We start from the raw sequence: 22,092 nt of genomic DNA, 5'->3' as shown, positions 1-22,092 counted from the left end.
GTATATGATTTTCTATGATCTTTATTAGTATATTGCATATTGCATACTGCATCACTGAAACAAAACATAATTGATTAAATTATATCTGATTCAATTCATATTTTACCGCACTATGTACTTGCTATCGTGACGGTATTTCTCGTCGTATCACAATGATTGCGCATAATTTTACGGATGTGCTCAGATATTGTTTTTTTACAGCGTGGCGGGGGGCAGGAGTGGGTGGCCACCAACTGCTGGATGCTGCTGTTACTTACTGCACTGCAATGGATTCTGAATCGTGTGGGTAGTCCACTCTGGTGAAACCATTTGTATGCGGAAGCATGTGTCCCATCCGAAGACCACGAAATGTTCGAGTGTGAACCAACAACTACTTAATTGAAGTATTGTGGCCTCACTGAAATGAAAATTGTATTCACAGCAAATATCGAAGAAAACTATATACATTGAAATTTTCCTTACCCCTGAAGGTGATAGGTGATAGCATAATCATCCCAGATAATCCAGCTCCATCAGGATTCCAAATCGGAGGAGGCATGTATACCGACCAATTGTTTGGTGTTGCTGTCTTATTTGTTGCACGGCAAATGAATTCTGCATCATGTAGGCGGCCCAATCTGGTGAAACCATGTGAACAAACTGGAAAAATATAATATAAAACAATAAATCGTAACCTAATTGAAAAACTTCTCGTACTTACGACATCTGATTCTCGATACATTTTCTGTTTTGTTTTAAATGACAGTTCGGATAGAAAGAGAAAAAACAATACTTGCAGTGATGCCGTTTCGCTCAGTTGATGTATCGAGTTCATTTATAGCTGAAACTATAGGCAGTGCTGCTTGCGGGGGGCAAAGCGGGATTAGATTCCGGCACTTTTGTAACATTTTATGGCGCTCGGTCGACATCGGACCGATAACCGCTCGAAAACAGTTTAGAGCGGGAACCCAGATTCCTATATTTTCGAGCGGTTATATGTACAAAGTGGACCGAGCGACGGAAAGTGCTACAAAAGTGCTGGAACCATACCCCGCCTTGCCTCCCCACAGGCAGCACTGTCTACACTTTCAATTATAATTGTATGCGATTATTTATACTGAGCGAAAAGGCATCACTGCAGCGATAGTTTTTCTCCTTCTCGTTGAACTGTCAAAACATGAAACATGAAAGTGTTAAAGAAACAGTCGCCAATATCAGCTGGTTTTATGGATTCTATTCTCAATTGGAATACTGCTCGGTAAAACAACACAGAGAAAACTTCCAATCGAAGTATGGACAGGTAACAGAAGTATTTTGTTTCATTGCTTTCGATCTACAGAACATTTTACCTCTATCTCATATTTTTCAGAAACCCTTAAACTCTCAATGGCACAGCAATATTCCGTTGCAATCGAGACGGACGATCGAAGGAAACTTTAAATGCAGTTTTCATCAACTTCTTCAAACGGCAGACATCATCGGGTAGAAGTGATATGAGAACGGAGAAGGTGGTTTCGAAGAAGACAAAAACTCGATCTGTGTCAATAAGGAAACATTATGCTGTAGCTGCAACCAGCCATCCACTGATATCCCAATAGTCGATGATGAATTCTCCTGCTGTCGCTGTAGAGCACAAGATGCGACGAAAACAATTGAGCTGAGAGTGGATAAAGTTCCGAAGAAAATTTGCACCTTTCGGGGATTTGCTGCTGACAACATGAACGCTGCAAATGTTTGCTTTCAATTTTAGTGGCATTGTATTAAGTTTGAAAGCATAGTATGAAAAATAAATGTTTGTGACCAACGCAATTTTATTTTTTTTGTTCCTTGGAAACTTTAAACTTTCTTCAAAACAAATACCGCCATAATAAGGTTCGAGCAGTTTTTCAATCGGTCGACGCGGTGCCAGATTGGCACAGGTTTGGCTCGTAATTGGTTGTCGAATACGAAGGGTAGGTCGACAAAATCATTGCAAAATGGCACGATATCGGCATCGTTGTCGACACCATTTGTTGGGACCGATTCGACACAACAATGTAGAGTGGGCAGTGTCGACCGAGTGACGAAAAGTGCTACAAATGTGCCGGAATTTTACCCCGCCTTGCCACCCGCAGACAGCACTGCCCTATGCTTCTGCTAGAATCACAATAAAACTACACGAATTGAGCGAATCGCTATCACAGCAGCCTTTTTTTTCCTCATTGAACTGTCAAAACACAACACAACAGTTTTTGGAAAGAGAAACGATTTTTGTAAGTTGGTCGACAGAGACACAGAGGCAGTTGAATTGTGCCGGATAATTTTCCCGTATCCAGGGATGTGACCGGAATAAATATTTGTTAAATGATAACGAATATTTATTCCTGTAATATAATAAAAATAATATCGTTTCTATAGGCTATAATATTTTATATACATTTATACTATTTATTATTTTCATTTCAGGTTAATTTCACATTGCCTTTTATTGCTCCAGCTTCAACAGGCATCATAGTAAATACAGGTGAGTACAATGATTTATTTTTGTTGCATAGTTTTCATGTTTTTTGTTATGAACGGAATCGAGCTAATAGTAAAAACGGTTCCTTGTTTCTGGTTTTCTCTAGACCAAGGAATCGTTTTTGTTATTGTTCCTATTATCTCTAACTAAAGTACATTATAACTTTCGTATTAATTATTTTATTTATTTCCAGGTTAATCTCGCATTGCCTTCCACCGCTCCACCGACAGCAGGCATTCACATTAATATTATTATATACTACACATACTTATAACATGAATATATATTTAGATGTACATTATAAAACTAAGTGAATATCCGATAAGTTGATGATTGTATTTCAAGTTGCAATTGTATTTAAGTGTAAATTGCTTTTTCTAGAAATAAAATACATATTTTTGATCAACAGTATTTCTTTCATTACATTTTATTTTCATTTCCTTGAAAAGAAACAGAGCCTTAATAAGGGTCGAGCAGTTTTGCGTGTGATCGACGCGGTGCCAGATTGGCCCAACGTTGGCTCATAATTGGTTGTCAAATACGAAGGGTATGGACGTAAAAATAAGATTGCATACGCGGGTATAAATTTCGTTCCTAGGGGAGTAGAAATGTGGATTGAAGTCAGTTGAATGAAGAGGCAGATTTATGTTCATTAGTTGAGTCAGTTAAAATAACCACTGACTGGACTAGTTCACCAGTCATCCTCGCTAGTCAACGCTAGACAATTCATTTTCTAGTCAAGTCACTTTTTGTTGTGGGCGACTGCCGAAGCAGTTCTAGTGGAAGCGAAGCTACTGAGAATAGAGTCGGTCTTCATTTTTCACCTTCGAAGATTTCGGGCCCTGCATAGAACGTCAAGAAACAGAACGCCCACGTTCCGTCAACGCCTCCATCAATTCACACATGCAGTCTATGCTTGCAGCAGCACTATCGCGTCGAATGTCAAACGAATGATTTATTCTATGTTATTTATAGTGTTCAAAGTGCTAAAAATTTTCATAGTTTACAGTGTTCTAAATTTTGAAAAGTTCAATGAAAATCATTGAATTATATTATTTGAATGCTTTTAACCTGTACTCCCGACCCATGACGCTGGGTTCAAGAATGACGCGTTTTTTAGAAAATATCATGATATGTGTGATTGAGTGGTGGCCAATAAATTTTGAAGTGATTACCCAATTTGCCAATTACAAACAACTTACGAATTTGCAGCTAAGAATTAAGGGCAATTTCTTCAACATCAGCATTATAAAGGTGCACAGCCCTCACCTTTCAAGTCCCGATGATGACAAAGATGACTTACAACATTTACAAGATAATCATGGGACATTTCAATGCTTAGAATGGTAAAAAAGAAGCACGGATCCACGAGCTCACGCAACTCATCCGTGAACCCAGTATTCATAAAGTATCAAAGACAGATATGAATACCAAACAACTATCATGTAAAAATTGTGTTCATCGGGAATCCGGCGAGTACCGGAAGACAATGAGGAGCGCAACGAGCAAGGTGGTTAGACTAAGTGGAAAAAGAGCTAGTAAGCACGGGGTGCTCGCAGAAATGGACAGATAATCGCGAACCAAGTTAATTGAAGAAATATTTATGAGCCAGACAATGTTGGAAACACGTTAAGCCAACAAACACGTGGATTAGTCGAAAAGCCTTTTTTCTAACAAAGGATGACGCCATTAATTTTAATTTTTGGTTTGTATTCTCTTGTACTCAGCTTGCATATAAATGTTTTGATCGATTGCTAAATGAACATACATTTATGTACCTAATTAACAACGTGAAAATTAAAAACCAGAGAACAACGACTCTTCATATTCACTTAAAAAGTGTGTTTCTAAATTTATGAAAGGCTTCACGAGCACTTCAGATGAACACAGAAAATAACGATAGGGTGGAGAAGCTTCGTGCTACGTGTGTACCATGTTTGCTAAAGATCGATCTAAAACGCGATTTCAGCCGTCGGAAGAAATGGAAACGATGTTGGATATGTTCCTTCAAAATCCGTACACACCAAACTGTGCGCAACTGGTCAAAGCTGTGAAAGAGTATTTTGAGAGACTCGAGGAATTTTTGCGTAACTTTTAAAAAGGTCCAATGTAAGGCTAGGCGCAAATTGAGAAGCGTATGACAATCGTGAGCTAACACGAGACTACCAACACGATTCATAAGTGTTACACACGACGCGTGATGGTGCGCATATTAAGTTGCAGTTTGGTATGAATAACGTGCCACTCGCATACAATATCTGACTCACTCATAGTTGCGCGATATATTCATTTACTAACACAACCACCGGACCGGAAAAACCATACAATGTCAGATTTACGGCGCTACATTATTATTCACCAATACAACCACCACACCCGGCACGACCAGCACGAGAAACTGTGGTTCACCTAAAGCGTCACGCAAGCCACGTCTTACGAGCGCTGCATCATCTCGCGTTACCTGATCAATTTGCGCCTTTCTATCTGTTTTCATTACCCACAAGAACAGGCGCTATGTCGCGCCAAGTTACTCGCGCTATACGTGTCTCTATTTGCGCCTAGCCTAACAGTTACGTCAATTCGAGAAACACTAAGCTGTAGACCGGAGCATTGTTTTGCGAATTATTTTAAAATGAATCTATATTTATCACAACTTTCTTCATTAGGAGTCAATAATAACTCTAAAAAACCAATTGCAACTATTGTTCCACGATATTAGTTTAAAGATAAAGCCTTGGAGTGAAAAATGTTACATTGGACATTTTGAATGACCGCGTTTGTACATTGGACAATTTACGTTGCACGAGCAGCATTTCAAAATAACTACTGAAAACAATCCAGATACCTGCGCTTCGAGCTAAAGGCAGTTGAATCCCACTGAAAGCGTTAACAACACCCGAAAGAAACAAAAACTCAAAATGATCGAAGTACGACTTCGTGTTGTTGATTGCTTTGTTACTTCGTCGGTGGGAAGTGGCGAGTGCATAAAATCAGAATCTAAACATTGAACTTTTTTTTTGTATCGGTGTATTGGTGTCTGAATGATTGCTTTTACAATACATTTAACCCTCCTGTACTCGCGTGCAAAATCGTAACACGTATACTCGCGCACGGTGTCACAGACCGAAAATTGAACTTCTCTGTAATGTTGCCATTGTGTATTTTTCAGGCTTTATTGGCATTTATTTGAAGAAGATGGTATGATTGAATGAAAAAACTCCAAAAAGTATGTTTTCTTCGTCTTTATTATATTTTAATAGTCATCTAATTCAGCCTCCTCAAAACAGAGTAATTTTTGATACTCTAACACAAATATCGAAATTTGAATTTTTCACTATTATTAATTAAAAGTAAGCAACTGAATATAATTCATGGAAGTATAAAGAGTTATAAAATAAAATAAAAAAGGATTAATTGATTGTGGTTTCATTGGAGTAAGAATCAGAACATAGCATAACTACATGCTCAAAACAAACATATTTTCACATTTGATGCAGTTGTGGCATGTTTTTCGGGTCTTTTATTTAAGAGAAGAATGTATAACAACCTTCTAGATAATTACCAGATGATAAAGGTTCTGGAATATAAAGTAATGATCTTATGCATTATATTCTATAAATATTACACGCCACTAACATTAATTTATACATTTCATTCAACAATATTCTAGAATATGAAAAAAGGCACTTGTCCGAAAAAGTTACTCCTATACTCGCGTCGGTGTGTCAGACCGAAAGTGTTAAAAAAGTGGCACACGTCCCCTTTGCACCAACACATGCGACACGCTAAACGATGACGAACGACGAATAACGAAGCTAGAGAGAATCGCAAGGTCGTAGTGTTGATATATTCTGAGAAATGAACGAATTATTGATTTCTCGGTCTGACAGACCAATGCGCGAGTATAGGAGTGTTAATAATCAAAAACTTATAGAGTGCACCCGTTTGCTTGATTTGTTTACATTTGTTAGGGTGCTCATACACTGTTTTACCGAAGCCAAATATTTGACTCTTTTTGACAGATAAAATTTGGTCAACGTGTACTGATCAAATATATTCTACACAAAACACGACAAGCAAATATTCAATTATTGGATGTCTAAAATATTTTTTCAGTCTGTTCTTCGAACCTGTCGGTACATGGTTAGGTTACCTTGAATATTTCAGCGGATTTTTTCCATATTCGGTGTTTGAAATTGTTTACCACTGTTGAAAATTGAAGAGTGGCAAACAAAATAGTGTTTGTACAAATGTCAAATCATACCTTATCTGTCAGAAAATATCAAATATTTGAACTCCGGGCAAACAGTGTACGGCCACCTTTACGAGTTAAGTTACTGGGAAATTGATCGTAAAAATGTTATACCACTACGAGAAATGTATTACCCTTGATTAAGATTATGTTAATAAATTAAGCGGTAAAATTTCGGAAGAAATAGGAGCTCCAAAATTCCTCGAGAAGCTTCGCAATAGTTCACATTGTGTTTGAGAAAATTATTTTTTTTTAAAGCTGTCCTCAACCCATCCCCAACATGTTATAGTGAGCCCCTCGGCTCATAGCTCACTATTTGTGTACATATTTCAGTTCAGCGGACAGTACCATTTTCGCCCCACAGCTGTCAAGCTCACGTTTCGTATCAGCTTTTTCACGTTGGCTAAACTGTCCTCCGAGGACGTGACGTCACATTTAGCTCTTTTCCATCTTGGTTTCAAGAAACACAAGAGCGTATTCCCAATCGGCGCTGTTAAAAATGGTGAATAAGAAGGTACGTTGTGATTTCGGAAGGTGTTTAGACTGCGGGAACGAACAGGACTCTCCGTCGGAACGAGGCGGTGCGTGTGTAAATCCTGCGTTCGGTTGGAAATATCGACAAAATCCGTTTCCGACCAAACAACTTTGGTTTATGTTGTGTGTACTTAGCGAGTTGACAGCCCTCATAGTTGGGTGAGCAGAGTGTGGAAGCAAAACAGTTGCTAAATGTCGAATGATGGCTATATTGTTCCGCGGGGATCCATTTCGTTACCCGCGCCGTAAAAATTGAGTTTGTGCAATGCACTAACGATGATATTTTACAATTCTAGCCAAACAAGAAGAAGGTAGCGGGCAAGAAAGTTGCCGCCGCACCTCTGGCTGTCAAAAAGGTTGAGGTTAAGAAAGTGGTCAATCCACTGTTTGAGAAGCGCGTTAAGAACTACGGAATCGGTGAGTATCATTTGATTACGAAGTAAATGTGTTCTGACAAAACGTGGAGAAGAGGCACGTTTTTAAGGAGAAACGTTTCCGAATTACCAACACTTGATCTCTTTTTTCAGGTCAGAATGTGCAGCCCAAGCGCGATCTGTCCCGTTTCGTTCGCTGGCCGAAGTATATCCGCATCCAGCGCCACAAGGCCGTCCTGCAGAAGCGTTTGAAGATCCCACCGCCGATCAACCAGTTCTCACAGGCTCTCGATAAGCACACGGCCCAGCAGCTGTTCAAGCTGATGGAGAAATACCGACCGGAGAATCCGATCGCCAAAATCCAGCGTCTGAAGGCTAAGGCTGAGGCAAAGGCCGCCGGTAAGGAGGAACCGCCAGCGAAGAAGACCAACCAGCTGCGTCAGGGTGCCAACACCGTTGTGAAGCTAGTGGAGCAGAAGAAGGCCCAGCTGGTTGTCATCGCTCACGATGTCGATCCGATTGAGGTGAGTAGCGAAACGCAGTTTGTGTTTGTTTTTCCCCCAAATGATGAGAAGAATTTCTTCACCTGAATTCCCAATGTTGAGACAAAATTCACGTTGACACTTTTATTCTGATGGTTTCCAATTTCACCATGATTCAACAATTATTTGACAGGAATTAGTATCTAAACGATATTTTTTTGTTCCTGCTTTTTAGCTCGTCGTTTATCTGCCCGCTCTGTGCCGTAAGATGGGCATCCCATACTGCATCATCAAGGGCAAATCCCGGCTGGGAACGTTGCTGTACCGCAAGACCTGCACCTGCGTGGCTCTGACCCAGGTGGACAACTCGGATCGCGCCAACCTGGCCAAGCTGATCGAGTCGATCAAAACCAACTTCAACGATCGCTACGAGGAGATCCGCAAGCACTGGGGAGGTGGTCTGCTGGGCCCGAAGAGTATGGCCCGCATTGCCAAACTGGAGAAGGCCAAGGCCCGCGAGTTGACCCAGAAGACGACGTAAGGAGTTGCTATCCTAGGTGTTTAATCTTTATGTAAGAGGAGCGTTTTGGGTGTTCTTTCGTCGACACGAGAGGAACAAGTGCGTGCGAGGAAAGAGAATAAAGAAACGAGAAATTGAATCTAGGCTGTTTTTCCTCTATTTTTCTGTGTTTTCTTTAATATACCATAGTGTGTCAGTTGATTATTTAATTTTCCCGAGAAAAGCTGAACTGCTACATTGAGCATCGTGTTCCATTTTGTGAAGCTAATATGATAATGGATTTTCTGGTGGAATCAATCACATTCACTTAAAGAAATATGTAAAATTACGAAATCAACTTTTTCCAATAACAGATTTTCCTACATGTGATGGAAAATCGAACGCAACTCTTGTCGGAAAATTTTATAGTACCGAGCAAGTCAATAGTTTAGTTTGCTTGTAATTCTTCAATGAATTATTCCGTTCTGGTTTGCGTTCTTGCTTGCTTCTATTTTCATTTGGGAAGCGTTTCAGAAACGCTGAAATATATGCAATTTGCAAACACATGAAATTCGAGCTTGGTTAGAGATTATCTCGATCTGAAAAACCACATTTATCTAATTGACGAATTTACGTCAGAATTGCAAGCAGATGGCGCAGCGAGTAAAATGACGATGTTTTGTTTTTGTTTTCTATGGAATTGGTTTGATTTGTTTTGAAAAATCTGAAATTTTCTGCAAATTTCCCGGATTGAAGTATTCTTTCTACGCTGAAAAGGTTAGAAAATCATCATTTTACATTGTTTCATTCATAACATATGACGAATGATTCGGTACAAGTATTATAATTTACATTTTTTCACTAAGTAAATGATGGGTGGCATTTGTTGCGCTTCAAATATTGGTCATCTAACGTACAAATCTACACCTAGGCGGCGCTGCGGTGAAAGTGATGATGGTTTTAAATTTTGCCATGTGAGCTTATGGAAGCTTTGTAGTTCTTTCCATAAATTACAATGTTATAATCATATAAGATTATTTGATTGCGATGAGTTTGTAAGAAATTTAATTCTGCGCAATTTTATATATAACATGTTATTTATTAACCTCTTTCAGTAGTGAAAACTATAAAAATGTTGACAATTGTTGTATTAAAGAAGGAAATTCGAGAGCACAATCAAACACAAGTAGAAAAATGCACGATTCCTGCATGTGAGAACTACCTTGGAAAGCCCGGACGTAAAATATACGTGATTTGTTTTTGAGTTTTAGGTTACATGTGCATCATTTTCTTAGCTCAAAAACAAAATCCAGATGTCTCACCGATCGTTTACGTTTTGCGTTAGATCGCCAATTGCAAATCCTTCTCGTATCGGTCGAAAGGAAGCCCCTGCATAATCAATGGTATCTACCAACTTGATATGATATCAATTGCATCGTCATTATTCACAGTTTGAGCCTCTGAAAAATGTCCGGAAGTTAGTACTCATAATCTATATTCACTATCAAACATAAACATTTCGAAGATTATCTATGACTTTGGTCCAATCTCGTGTTGAGACCATTGTAAATAGACAAAAATATAATTTTCTTACCATTTACTGATGACATTTAATGGCTAAAATGATTTTAAATAGAAATTAATGAAAATAATCACGACGATAGAGGCGAATGAACTGCAAAGTTTAAAGCCTCTTAAAAACAAAGAAAGAAACAAAGAATAATCACGACCGAATAGCGCTGTTCAGTTAGAATTGCAACCAGATGGCGCAGCGAGTAAAATGAGGATGTTTTGTTTTTTTGGTATGAAATTCGTTCAAATTTTCTACACAAATCAGAATTTATCTTCAAATTTCCCGGTTTCATGTATTCTTTCCACGCTGAAAAGGTTAGAAAATCATCATTTTACAATGTGCTATATATATTACGAGGAATGGCTTGTTATAAGTATTGTACCTTTAATTTTTTTCAACTAAGTAAACGATGAGTAGCGTGTTTTGCGCTAAAAATACTGCAAATCCTTCTCGTATCGGCCCCTACATAATCAATTATATCAGCCAATTTGATATGATATCGATTTCATCGCAATTATCCATAGTATCAATAACCGGTGTGCATTATCAAACTTAAAATTTCCGAAGATTATCTATGACTTTGATCAAATCGCGTGTTGAAACCATCATAAATATACAAAACTCCAACTTTCTTACCATATACTGTTAAACGTGTTAAATATTCCGAAAGGAATCCCCTGAATAATCAATGACATCAACAAACTTAATATGATATCGATTGCATCGTCATTATCCACAATTTGAGCTTCTGAAAAATGTCCGGCAGTTAGTACTTATAACCTATATTCACTATTAAACATAAACATTTCGAAGATTATCTATGACTTTTGTCCAATCGGTTGTTGAGATCATTGTAAATAGATAAGAATATAATATTCTTACCATTTACTGATTACATTTAATGGCTAAAATGATTTTAAATATAAATTAATTATAATAATAATCACGATCGAACCTTGCTTTTAAGTGCGTAGAATAAACAAACATCATCACTTTTGTAGTTCAATTGACGAATTTACGTTGGATTTACAACCAGATGGCGCAGCGAGTGAAATGGTGATGTTTTTTTTTTAATATGGAATTCGTTCAAATTTTTTAGAAAAATCAGAATTTATCATCAAATTTTCCGAATTCAAGTATTTTTTCCACTCTGAAAAGAGTAGAAAATCATCATTTTACAATGTGGTATGCATATTACGAGGAATGGCTTGTTATAAGTCTTGTAACTTTAATTTTTTTCAACTAAGTAAACGATGAGTAGCGTGTTTTGCGCTAAAAACACTGCAAATCCTTCTCGTATCGGCCCCTACATAATCAATGATATCAGCCAATTTGATATGATATCGATTTCATCGCAATTATCCGTAGTATCAATAACCGGTGTGCATTATCAAACTTAAAATTTTCGAAGATTATCTATGACTTTGATCAAATCGCGTGTTGAAACCATCGTAAATATACTAAACCCCAACTTTCTTACCATATACTGTTACATGTGTTAAATATTCTTGTATATGTCGAAAAATTACAAAACTAGGCGATTCAGATTGGTTATAGTCTACTCTTTAAAACAAGCTGTATAAATTGAATTTACCTGTTACCTGTAGTACATGGCATGCAGTTAATTGAAATAAGTCAGGGTGGACCTGAACAGACCCTTTGTTTTTGCTGTGTTTGCGTGCTGATCGTTGAACGTTGAGCGTTGTCGTGGCATTTATTTCCGTTTCCGTTTGTGCATGTGTTCTTTACTACCGTCTTTTCGCGTTAACACTTCCTTCGTCTCGCTTTGACACTTGTTTAATTCAACTCCTCCAACTTCATTTCCAGCCTATTAGTTTCGTTTTCAGTGAACCGGAAGCCACCATCATCGTTCGCAAAATGACATCGGAATACGATATTCTTCTTCCGCTGTTATGGCTTTTTCACCCAATACCCATATCGTAGGAGTATCCATCCTTGTTGATCATTCAGAGCTATTATCAGCAAACCGGAAGTCAAAACAATATTATATTTTTTTCCGCTCGTCAGTTATTTTCATCCATTACCTACATAATTGGGAATGTATGTCATTACTATGCAATTGGGAGTAGATTCGCTGCAAAAGAGTACATGGCCGGTTCAGGACCATGGGGAGGTAGGTTTAGGACCACCATTTTTGAAGATGTCGAAAAATGGAACATCCGATTTGGCCTCTGTTTAATCCTGTTTTAGCGCTCATGAACCACACCGACCAGTATGAAACATAATTTGTCAATAATTTAATTTGTTTATTTGGACTATAGGCTGTAAGCCCGTTAGCCTTCTTAAGGGGGTATTCTAGTCTAGAAATCTGAAAAAATCGAAATTTTTTTTTTACCATATTTCTGTAGTTTAGGCATTCAAGAATATACTCTAGAAAGGACTTATCGAAAATCCTATTATTTACCTAGTTAGAGCCATCTTAGTGATGTGGTATCTAACCTGTTACGGCCATCACAATGAACTTCAAACGCGTTTCTCTCGGAACTAGTTTTTTCTAACTGGCGTACACGATATCTCAAGTTCTACTGAACCGATTTATGTCAAATTTATATGAAAATAATCTGCATACATCTCTCTATCGCATGAACCAATAAAAAATTATAACTTTTTAATTTTACTATTTTTAAAAAATCGGTAAACGCAAAAAAAAAAACGTTTTAAACAGCATTTTTGTTTTCAAACGGCCGCCATTTTGTTAAAACCCATGTTTTTGACTTGTCCGAGGTTCATGCTATAGCGACATCTTTACTGATTCAGAATCTGTTCGATTTTTTTGTTTCAGATAACCAGAAGGACTGGAATCGTGTACGCCATGGCACAACTTTTTTTTGAACACCCTCACTTCACCAGCATGTAACTATTCTAATTATGAATATTTTTTTTCCGTCCTATTTTTGTTTTATTGTTGAAAGATAGATAAACGAATAATGGTAATGGATGGTAAAAATATTCTTTGTTTTATTTTTACGGAGTTCGAAAAAACGTCCGAAATTCGTGTCTCTACACTAGAATACCCCCTTAAAATTAAACGTGAATACAGAAAACATAAAACATACAAACTTAGAACTTATACATTCAGTTGGTCTCTAAAATATAATCTTAATCCTTTTCGAATTTCTTCTGATGTCATATTTACAGAAACAACATTTTGCAGCACGTTGAACTCACGCATGAATCTGGCTGTCGGTTCATGCTGGGTGTAATTTCTGTTCCTCAGGGGTGGGTCAAACATCCTCCGTCGACGAAGAGAAACGGGGCTGGTGTTAAAACGAATCCTGTCGTAGAGACGCGGGCTTTTGATCCGTCCGTTCAGTACGTTGCAAAAAAAAGTTACGCCTGTAATTTTGTGCCTGCTGCTAATGGTATCCAGATCTACCAAACAGCAGAGATCTTTATATGGTGGCCGGGGTTCTTCTCTCCATCCCAGATTTCTTAGCGCAAATTTCAAGAACTTCTTTTGAACACTTTCAAGTCTTTGAATATGTAGATCGTACTGCGGTCGCCACACCACACTCGCAAAATCGAGTTTGGATCGTACAAGGCAGGTGTAAATTTTCAGGATTGCGTGCGGATCGGTCTCTATGTGGCAATTGAACGAAAGAGATCGATCCATCGTCACGCCTAAGTCACGAACATTCTCTACTTGTTGTAGATTCGAACCTCCCAGTCTATAGTCGAAGCTTATTGGCTGAACTCTCCTCGTAAAGGTCATAACGGAGCATTTGTTGGGGTTTACGCTCAATCCATTGTTCTCGACGAACCTCTCAAAATTGTCCAAATCCTGCTGAAGCAGATGACAGTCAGCGATGTGTTTCACTGGCTGGAAAATCTTTACATCATCCGCGTAAATAAGCACTACTGCGTTGGTCAAGAATGATGGAAGATTATTCATGACCATGACAAACAGGATAGGCCCCAAATGACTTCCTTGTGGAACTCCTGAGTGGACACCTAGATGAATTATTGTGTTGTAACTCTTAGGATTCGGGGATAGGGTTCTCAGGGTCGCTTATTCCCTAGCCGGCTACCTTCAAAACCCTTTTTTCACAAGCAGAAGTTCCTTCGTGTTTTTCGCACCTCCAGGGGACCTCCCGCACCTATTGAGGCCACCTACTAAGCCCCCTCACTGAATGCGCTCAAAGGTTGTGCAGTGCTGACCCATCTCTTCCGACCGATTGAGGACGAGGGCTGAAGACTCCTTTAGAGTCCGAAGAACGATAAAAGCGAAGGGATAGTGGTCGTAAAGGAGCACGATTATCTGTTTTATGTACAACGTTTCTTCTTTCTTTATTCTTTCTATTCTCTATTTCCTTTTCATCTGTCCCTAAATTCTCCTACCTATCGTTTTCATATTTATACTGTATGTGACGTCACAGTTTTTCATGCATGATATACTTGCGGTACTTGGGGGTGAATTCTTTCTTTCTCTTGATCAGTGATCTAGCACTGGGAATATTTCAGCTGCTCTGTGCAACTTCCTCGGGGAATTTCCGCTCTTCACAGTCTCTTTGATGCCAATTCGCGATGGCGTATACGGATTGTCGTCTTCGCCCAAAATGGCTGGTAAAGCTGATCAGCTTGTCGAGCTGCGAATTACGTTATACGAAAAAAAAAGCCCGCTGGACGGACCTTTTTTCCAGATTTTTCTTCTCTCCTCTTCCTAGTTTTCTTATCCTTTTTTCTACGATCCTATCTTCTTATATCTCTTCTATCGCTTTTCCTCCACCACATCTATTCACAAAATCAATCTTTTAATAATTTCAAATTTAACTTTCCGTCGCGCACTTCTTACTTCCTTAAGCGGTCTAAGTCGTTTGCCGGCACTGCTCATTCACCGAGCTTTTCTTTTTTTCCGCTAATGTGCGGGAAAATATAAGTTTTTTCTTTGCCTAGTTGGCTACCCCGTTCGATGACGGTAGGCCAACTGGATAGTGTGTCGCATTGGGTATTATTTACCCAGGACTCCAACCATTTGTGTATATCTAAAAATCATCCAGTAACCGGCGGCTTGGAATAAATTTAATTTATTTTTCATACCTTTCTGTGAATTTGGGTGGAGCTCAAATTGCGCTTTTGAACCAACGGTTACAGTGTACTTTCACATATTGCGTTCTGCTCTCCAGATACGTCCTAATCCATTCAAACATTTTACCGTGAATGCCGAAATCAGCCACTGCGCGCATTATGCTGTTTATCCCTACCACATCGAAAGCCTTGCTCATATCTGTATAAATACAGTCCACCTGATACCCTTTGAATATACTGTCCGTGTGACGGTAGAGCAAAACTCGCATAGGTTCGTGACAACTGACATTCCTTTCAAGAAACCATGCTGTGTTGGTGAAACATAGTTTAAGAGTCATAGTACTCATTTCAATGCCGAAGTTGTCAAAAAACGAAAATTTAAAAAAATTAGTTTTACTCTGTTTACCTTATAAACTTTCAGCCGAACTGTTATATGTTATAGTCAACATTTTTAGGCCATTTATCACCTTTAGGACTTTTCGCCGTTGTGTTCTGAATGATAGTAAGAGCCCTTTCTGTAAACCAACAGTTTGGTCGGGTCGGCCTTCTGGTGCAATAACCAACCCAACTGAATCGTCGTAATTTGCGCACATGCATACCTCCCCGTACTGATTAAGAAGCCGACCAAACTATCGGTCGACAAATCAGTCTGCAGTCTGCGGGGGCTCTAATTATATCCCCTACGCTTGACCAAGGTGGAATAATTTTTGTTGGAAATTTCCCATTGCATTAAATGATTACAAGAGTGAACAGATAAGGGGCTGTCCACATACCACGTGGACAGAAAAAGCACGATTATAGACTCCCCCTTCCCTTCCGTGGACAAGCGTGGACATTGACTATACTTCTCCCCTGTTGTCCACGTGGACATTCTTCCATATATTTTAATTGAAAGAATGGAAATAATTGCATTGTGCCGCAAACTGTTTTAAAGGGTGTGTCACATCAAATTGCATCACGGAAAAAACGCTGTAGAAATTTAATTTTTAGGAATTATATCTTCAGCTTTTGCTTATAATCAGATAAGAGTGTATAGATCACGTTGGCCATGCTTCACTGTCAATTTTTCGTAAACTTGGAAAAATGTCGTCGAACGAAAAAGAGCGTCGTGAATTAATCCTGTGCACTCATTTCGAGAATCCGGAGTTGTCACATCGGGACATCGGTAAGATGCTGGGAATCGTCCAATCCACGGTCAGCAGAGTACTAAAACGATACTTCGAGAACCTAACCATCGACCGGAAGGTGAAGAATGGCAAAAATGGATGCTCCGTCAGTGAAAAAGATCACAAGCGCGTAGTTAAGCAGTTTAGACGTGATCCGAGAAGTTCGGTCCGGGATGTCGCCAATAAGCTGAATTTGTGAAGTTCATTCGTCCAGCGGATCAAGCAGCGGGAGGGCCTGCGTACATACAAGGTTCAGAAGGCTCCTAACCGCGACGAAAGGCAAAACATGGTGGGGAAGACGCGAGCCCGGAAGCTGTACACCGAAATGCTGACGAAGCCGCATTGCCTGGTAATGGACGACGAAACCTACGTCAAAGCGGACTTTCGTCAGCTGCCGGGCCTGTTGTTCTTCTCCGCAGAGGATAAATTCAGCGTTCCGGAGGAGATTTGCATACAGAAACTATCCAAGTTTGCCAAAAAGTACATGGTGTGGCAAGCGATCTGCTCTTCCGGAAAGCGGAGCGCCCCCTTCATGATGACCGGCACGGTAAACGGGCAGGTTTACCTTAAGGAGTGCCTACAGAAGCGCTTACTACCACTATTGAAGCAGCACGAGGGCCCGACCATCTTCTGGCCGGATCTCGCTTCGTGCCACTATTCAAAGGACGTGTTGGAGTGGTACGAAGCCAACGGGGTCACCTTCGTGCCAAAGGAAATGAAACCGCCCAACGCGCCGGAGCTTCGCCCAATAGAGAAATATTGGGCGATTATGAAGCAGGCCCTCCGGAAGCACCCAAAAGTTGTCAAATCGGAGGCGGACTTCAAGAGAAAATGGATTTCTGTTCAAAAAAAAACTACAACCTGACGTTGTACAGAACCATATGGACGGGGTAAAGAGGAAGGTGCGAGCATACGGGCTTGGGCTCGAAGTATGAATAAAAAGAAAATGCCAAAAGTTGTTTAATAGTTTTTATTTTACTGTCTAAAATTTTCAAAAGGATCGGTCTACTGGGCGAATTTCTACAGCGTTTTTTCCGTGATGCAATTTGATGTGACACACCCTTTACTTTCGGGGCTTGCAACATTGAAATCGTTTTATTTTGATTATAATCTTAAATCAAATAACCTTTTTTGAAAAAAAAAAACAATGCAAATATGCTTTATTAGTAGTAGCAATTGTTTTCAATTGCCCGAAAAGTTATTTCAAATACTTATATAATAACTTATTTGTATCGCTCTTCAGTTTGTTCCAAATTCTATTGATTTAGTTATTGATCACGTTCTTCCTACCAATATATCTTAGAGTTTGAAAATATGTGAAATCGTTGGCTGCAAGAAAAGCTCGGTTATGGCAACTGTATGAAATGGTGGGTTGAAGTTACTATAATAAAAATTCACTCTTTTTCATCGCATTTGTTCTAATGCGTATGAAAACCTATTTAATCATTTATGTAATAATTCCACCATAATAACTGGTATTAAGCCCAAAATACTACTCCTTCAAAATCTATTTTCGGGAAAATTCGAGAGAACCAGCGACAAATACATATCTGCTTTTCTAAAGGTGTTTCCAAAACACCGAAACGAAAACACTATTGATTCCATCCGACATTTGCACCCTAAATAATTCTACTGAAATTAGAAACATTTCTTCGATGACTTCAAAGTACTGTAAACACTGCAAAATCAAGAAAAAAAAGAATCACAGAGTGATCAATAATCTATAATCAAACGACGCATAAAATAACATCTGAAGAAATGTAATTCGGCTGCAGTAAGTCTCCGAAAAACGAGTGTCTATGGAAAAGAGTTTTTCTGAAGACTTTTGAAATGATTTAGCACAATTGAAGACTGTTTTAGTTGAAGCTAATCGAGGTACGATTCAAAAAAAAATTTGTCGAAAGCATTCGAATAAAAAACAACCAATTGGTTTAGTCATACTTCTTTACTGCACTTTGGCTGCGAGATACTAATTAAGATATTGAAACGATAATTAGAACAAAGGAAACAATATTTTGAATGCCAATTTGAAGAAAATATTTTCCATGCGACTAATTCCATAAAACGTAGAATTGTCAAGCATAATTCCAAATATAAAGCAGGAAGACTTATCCTTAGTTTCCTCTTGGTCGTGGTACAGAATATGGAATCCAACCCCGGATTCAAAACCTCCTTGTAAAAAAACAAATGTCGCAATAACATATGCTGATTAACGGCAATCTCACTTGTAGCACCCCAATCTTTCTTTCGGTAGGACAAAGTGATTCTTAACATATCAAGGACCGCACGTTTAGGCGCAAACTTGAACGCTTCATTTGTTCGGATTCCACGAATGAGATCGTTTCCTTCGATGTGGATGAGACGAAGGCGAGCCATCAGTAGGCCTCATTAGATTCTTAGCAAACCAAGGATTTAACCTTCAAGTGTAGAAAACACGGGTTATTTCGTATTCCATCCGTAACAGACGGAACACGAAACAAGAGAATCCTCGTGAGCGTTCCGCAATGTGTTAAAAAGCTGCTCTCCGGTGCTGAGCATACCTTACTCAGCTGTACCAAAGACAACGTCGCCAAATGGACGCTAAATTCGGGAAGTATTCGGGAACGAGAGTACTGTCCATCAGAAAAGCTGAACTGAATCTGCTTCTTTCAATACAAAAGTACAGAACTCTGTTTTGAGCAGGTATTGTAGAGATTTGGGTAGCACTCGTTTCGCTAAGTCCTTCTCAAATTATTTGGAAAATCCTCCAAATATTCCGGCCATTTCATCAAGTTATCAACATTCCACATGTGCGTTGCGGATAAAAATGTATTAGCAGTTCGCCATGTCAAATTTACTCTCGTGAATACCTGGATCTAGAACACAGAGTTCTTTTCAAGCTCAAATATAACCTAGCTTAGAAGTTGAAAACGATGATGCTCCACTGGAAGCTTGATCGCTCTCCGCTGATGTAAGTTTCATTCAGAATACATATTTCAGCGAAGAAGTTCGATGATATGGAAAAATATTCGACATGACCATTCTATGGATAACTATGAAGTACTTAAAATGGGCTGAAAGTTTCAACACTCTTGAAAATACAGAAAAGATTTCATTTATTTTTGAAAACAGGTCTGAATGTAGTTTAAAAAAAATTGTTTAACGCGTCCACGTGGACATTATCTGTACCCCCACTCCCCTCACCGTGGACAAGCGTGGACATTTTCGTACCCCCTACCCTCCTTAAAGTTGTCAACATGGTATGTGGACAGCCCCTAACTTTCAACTTATGTTAACATTGGATGTGTCGTCGGTGCATAAATTTGTGCTCACCGCATCCATGAGCAGATTGTTTCTGTGACACAGAAAAAGCTGTTCAAGAAATAATGTGACCAAAACGCTGTACGATGAATACTCAAAAGAGATTATTTACACGTTCATTCATGATTGTGTTTTTCGAATATACGTTTTTCAACTGAATAAGCAGCTTTGCCTCATCACTTCGTCCGCTAGGATTTGTTCAACCGTCCACAGTTGTCCCAGCGAAACATCACGCCAACCCAACAACGACGATGAGGATGACGACGACGACAACGATTCAAGTATCGTCGGAGGAAAACAAATGCGAAAAGTTCATTTTCGAACCGGTCTGCCATAGCGGCCAGGTCAGGTGCGGAAGTCTGGTGCATGAGACCCCGTGATCCTTCGGTAGCTTATTGGAATGGAAGCTAAATAACATGCGGCGGTGGAGATTGGGTCGACGGGGGGAAATGCATTCCATTTGAAATTGAATCACTTTTCGATAAATTTACAACTTTATTTTTGCGAAAAAATGATCCAATTTTCTCCAGTCTCTGTGTTTCCTTGCAGCAGCGATGCTGAGAGCTGATCTGAAACATCAAGCTCCGGTATCGAGCTTCGTTCCACAATGAAATCATCGCTTGGTGCAGTTGGTTCGATTCTCAGAAGAAAGAAAACAGAAAACTGTTTTGTAAGCTGGAAATGATAATATTTCTTTGATGAGGTTTTCGGAAAGATGTTTGCAGTGCAATACGATCCGTTTCGTAGAGATGATGATGAGTTAAACCACGAATGGGAGCTGCTACTGTTGCGAATAAATATTTTCGTATAATGAAAAGTTTATTAGCCCCCTCGTCTGGCTTAAAGCAGTCACTGTAAAGGCTGATTTAGACGATGCCAGTCAGCGCTCTAGTTGAAGTATCCAGTGAACAGAGAACAGACACTCTGTTCCAGTTAGAGGCCAATTACTTGTTCGATACTGGTACAAGTAACTTGAACAGAGTGTCTGTTCTCTGTTCACTGGATACTTCAACTAGAGCGCTGACTGGCATCGTCTAAATCAGCCTTAACTGTAACAGAGTACTTTTCAACTCACCCTCCCAGAGACGGCGAATTCTAGCAACGAACACCGGATGCAATAAGTGAAAGTCCAATTTCCGCCGAAAGTTTCCTCTTGCACTTTAAAAACACCGGTGGGAAAAGCAAGGTAAAACTTTCAAACACACATTAGTCCACCTCGTTTCCAGCCGTACGACAGACACTTTCCTGTTTTCATAAATAAGCCACCATTCCGGCACATGGCACAGGACTTTGTTGGCCGACCGGTGCTGTCGCTTTCCCTCTCCCCCACACACCCGCTGCATATTATTAGGATCATATTCTGTTCGTTATCGGAAGTGTCCGCAATAAAATTTGAAACTTTATCACACGCATGAAATTGCTCGGGCTGGAGAGTTGGCCACCACTATTTGCGGCTTCTCTCTCACTCGTGGGCTAGCATTTTTGTTCGGGAAGTTGCTCGATCAACTGGCCGGGGTTAGCAGACCTTTTTCGGAACCTGACTCCGGACCGGAATGGGGTAGATAATACCGAAGCCAGGTCCAGTGTGGATGGTGTTGGGCTGTATCACGAATGAACATACATTATTTTTCTACTTCTAACTCCACAGAGCGAGAGGCTTATAATAGTCTTGCGGACCATAGACGATGTCTGGGCAGCTGGGAGCAACGGCAACAGCAATAGAACCAATAAACCTATTAGTTTATCGAACCACTTAATCGGTGTGGATGCTGCGATATTTGATTTTGGATACGGCTTTGAGTATTGAGGTTGATTGGCTTTATACGAAACTTACTCTAGATTTTTGTTTGAGGTTTAATGTGGTACTTTTGACGTAGGACTACGTCTATTAGGAAGGTATGGGGAGTAAAATGAAAATAGTCTATAGCTCGGCCATTTCCCAATGGATCGCAAAGATGTTTGCATCAATTGATTAGAAATATTTCTATATCCCTATAAATTAATATTTTAGTTTTTGAGATAAACAATGGAAAAATTGTAAAATAAGTTTATTTAAACTATTATCTAAATGCACTTAATTTCACGCTTTGATTGTTCACTTTGTGCTGCAACGGATTTTCTTAATACAATGGAAACCTGAAGAGAAGCGAAACATTGCATCGTAAGCCTCATCCCTGTGCTCCGAGCTGTGAAATTTATCCGTGCTAACAAACTGAAGAATCACACAGGGATATGTGTACTTATCGTGTGGATGCCCCACGATAGATACAATACGGTAGCGCGACTTATGAGAAAGACCTTTCAGCCATCTTGGATTTTGTATGTAAACAATCTGCAATATTTTGTAATATCTTTTTTTTGCTCTTTGTGTGTGGTATTGTTTTGGT

At 39.3% G+C, this 22,092-nt stretch overlaps 1 protein-coding gene and 1 non-coding gene across 2 annotated transcripts; both read left to right on the top strand.

The window, feature by feature from the left end:
* Positions 1-7,089: 7,089 nt before the first annotated feature.
* On the top strand, positions 7,090-8,780 carry LOC129773724 (60S ribosomal protein L7a). Its single transcript, XM_055777372.1, has 4 exons — positions 7,090-7,245; positions 7,562-7,682; positions 7,793-8,163; positions 8,357-8,780. The coding sequence occupies exons 1-4, from the start codon at positions 7,231-7,233 to the stop codon at positions 8,660-8,662; spliced, it is 813 nt and encodes a 270-aa protein (XP_055633347.1). The 5' UTR covers positions 7,090-7,230; the 3' UTR covers positions 8,663-8,780.
* LOC129763868 (small nucleolar RNA SNORD36) lies at positions 8,199-8,279 on the top strand. Its single transcript, XR_008741052.1, has one exon. It is a non-coding gene; the product is annotated as a small nucleolar RNA SNORD36 (small nucleolar RNA).
* Positions 8,781-22,092: the final 13,312 nt, after the last annotated feature.

This window comes from Toxorhynchites rutilus, chromosome 1 (assembly GCF_029784135.1).
Source record: "Toxorhynchites rutilus septentrionalis strain SRP chromosome 1, ASM2978413v1, whole genome shotgun sequence".
Taxonomy (NCBI): Eukaryota; Metazoa; Arthropoda; class Insecta; order Diptera; family Culicidae; genus Toxorhynchites; species Toxorhynchites rutilus.
This window is presented reverse-complemented; position numbering and strand designations above follow the sequence as displayed.

Excerpts from the sequence above, each read along its gene's own strand:
- LOC129773724 (XM_055777372.1), top strand. Across the intron at positions 7,683-7,792 it reads CGTTAAGAACTACGGAATCG|GTCAGAATGTGCAGCCCAAG; the intron begins GTGAGTATCATT and ends CTCTTTTTTCAG. Across the intron at positions 8,164-8,356 it reads ACGATGTCGATCCGATTGAG|CTCGTCGTTTATCTGCCCGC; the intron begins GTGAGTAGCGAA and ends CCTGCTTTTTAG.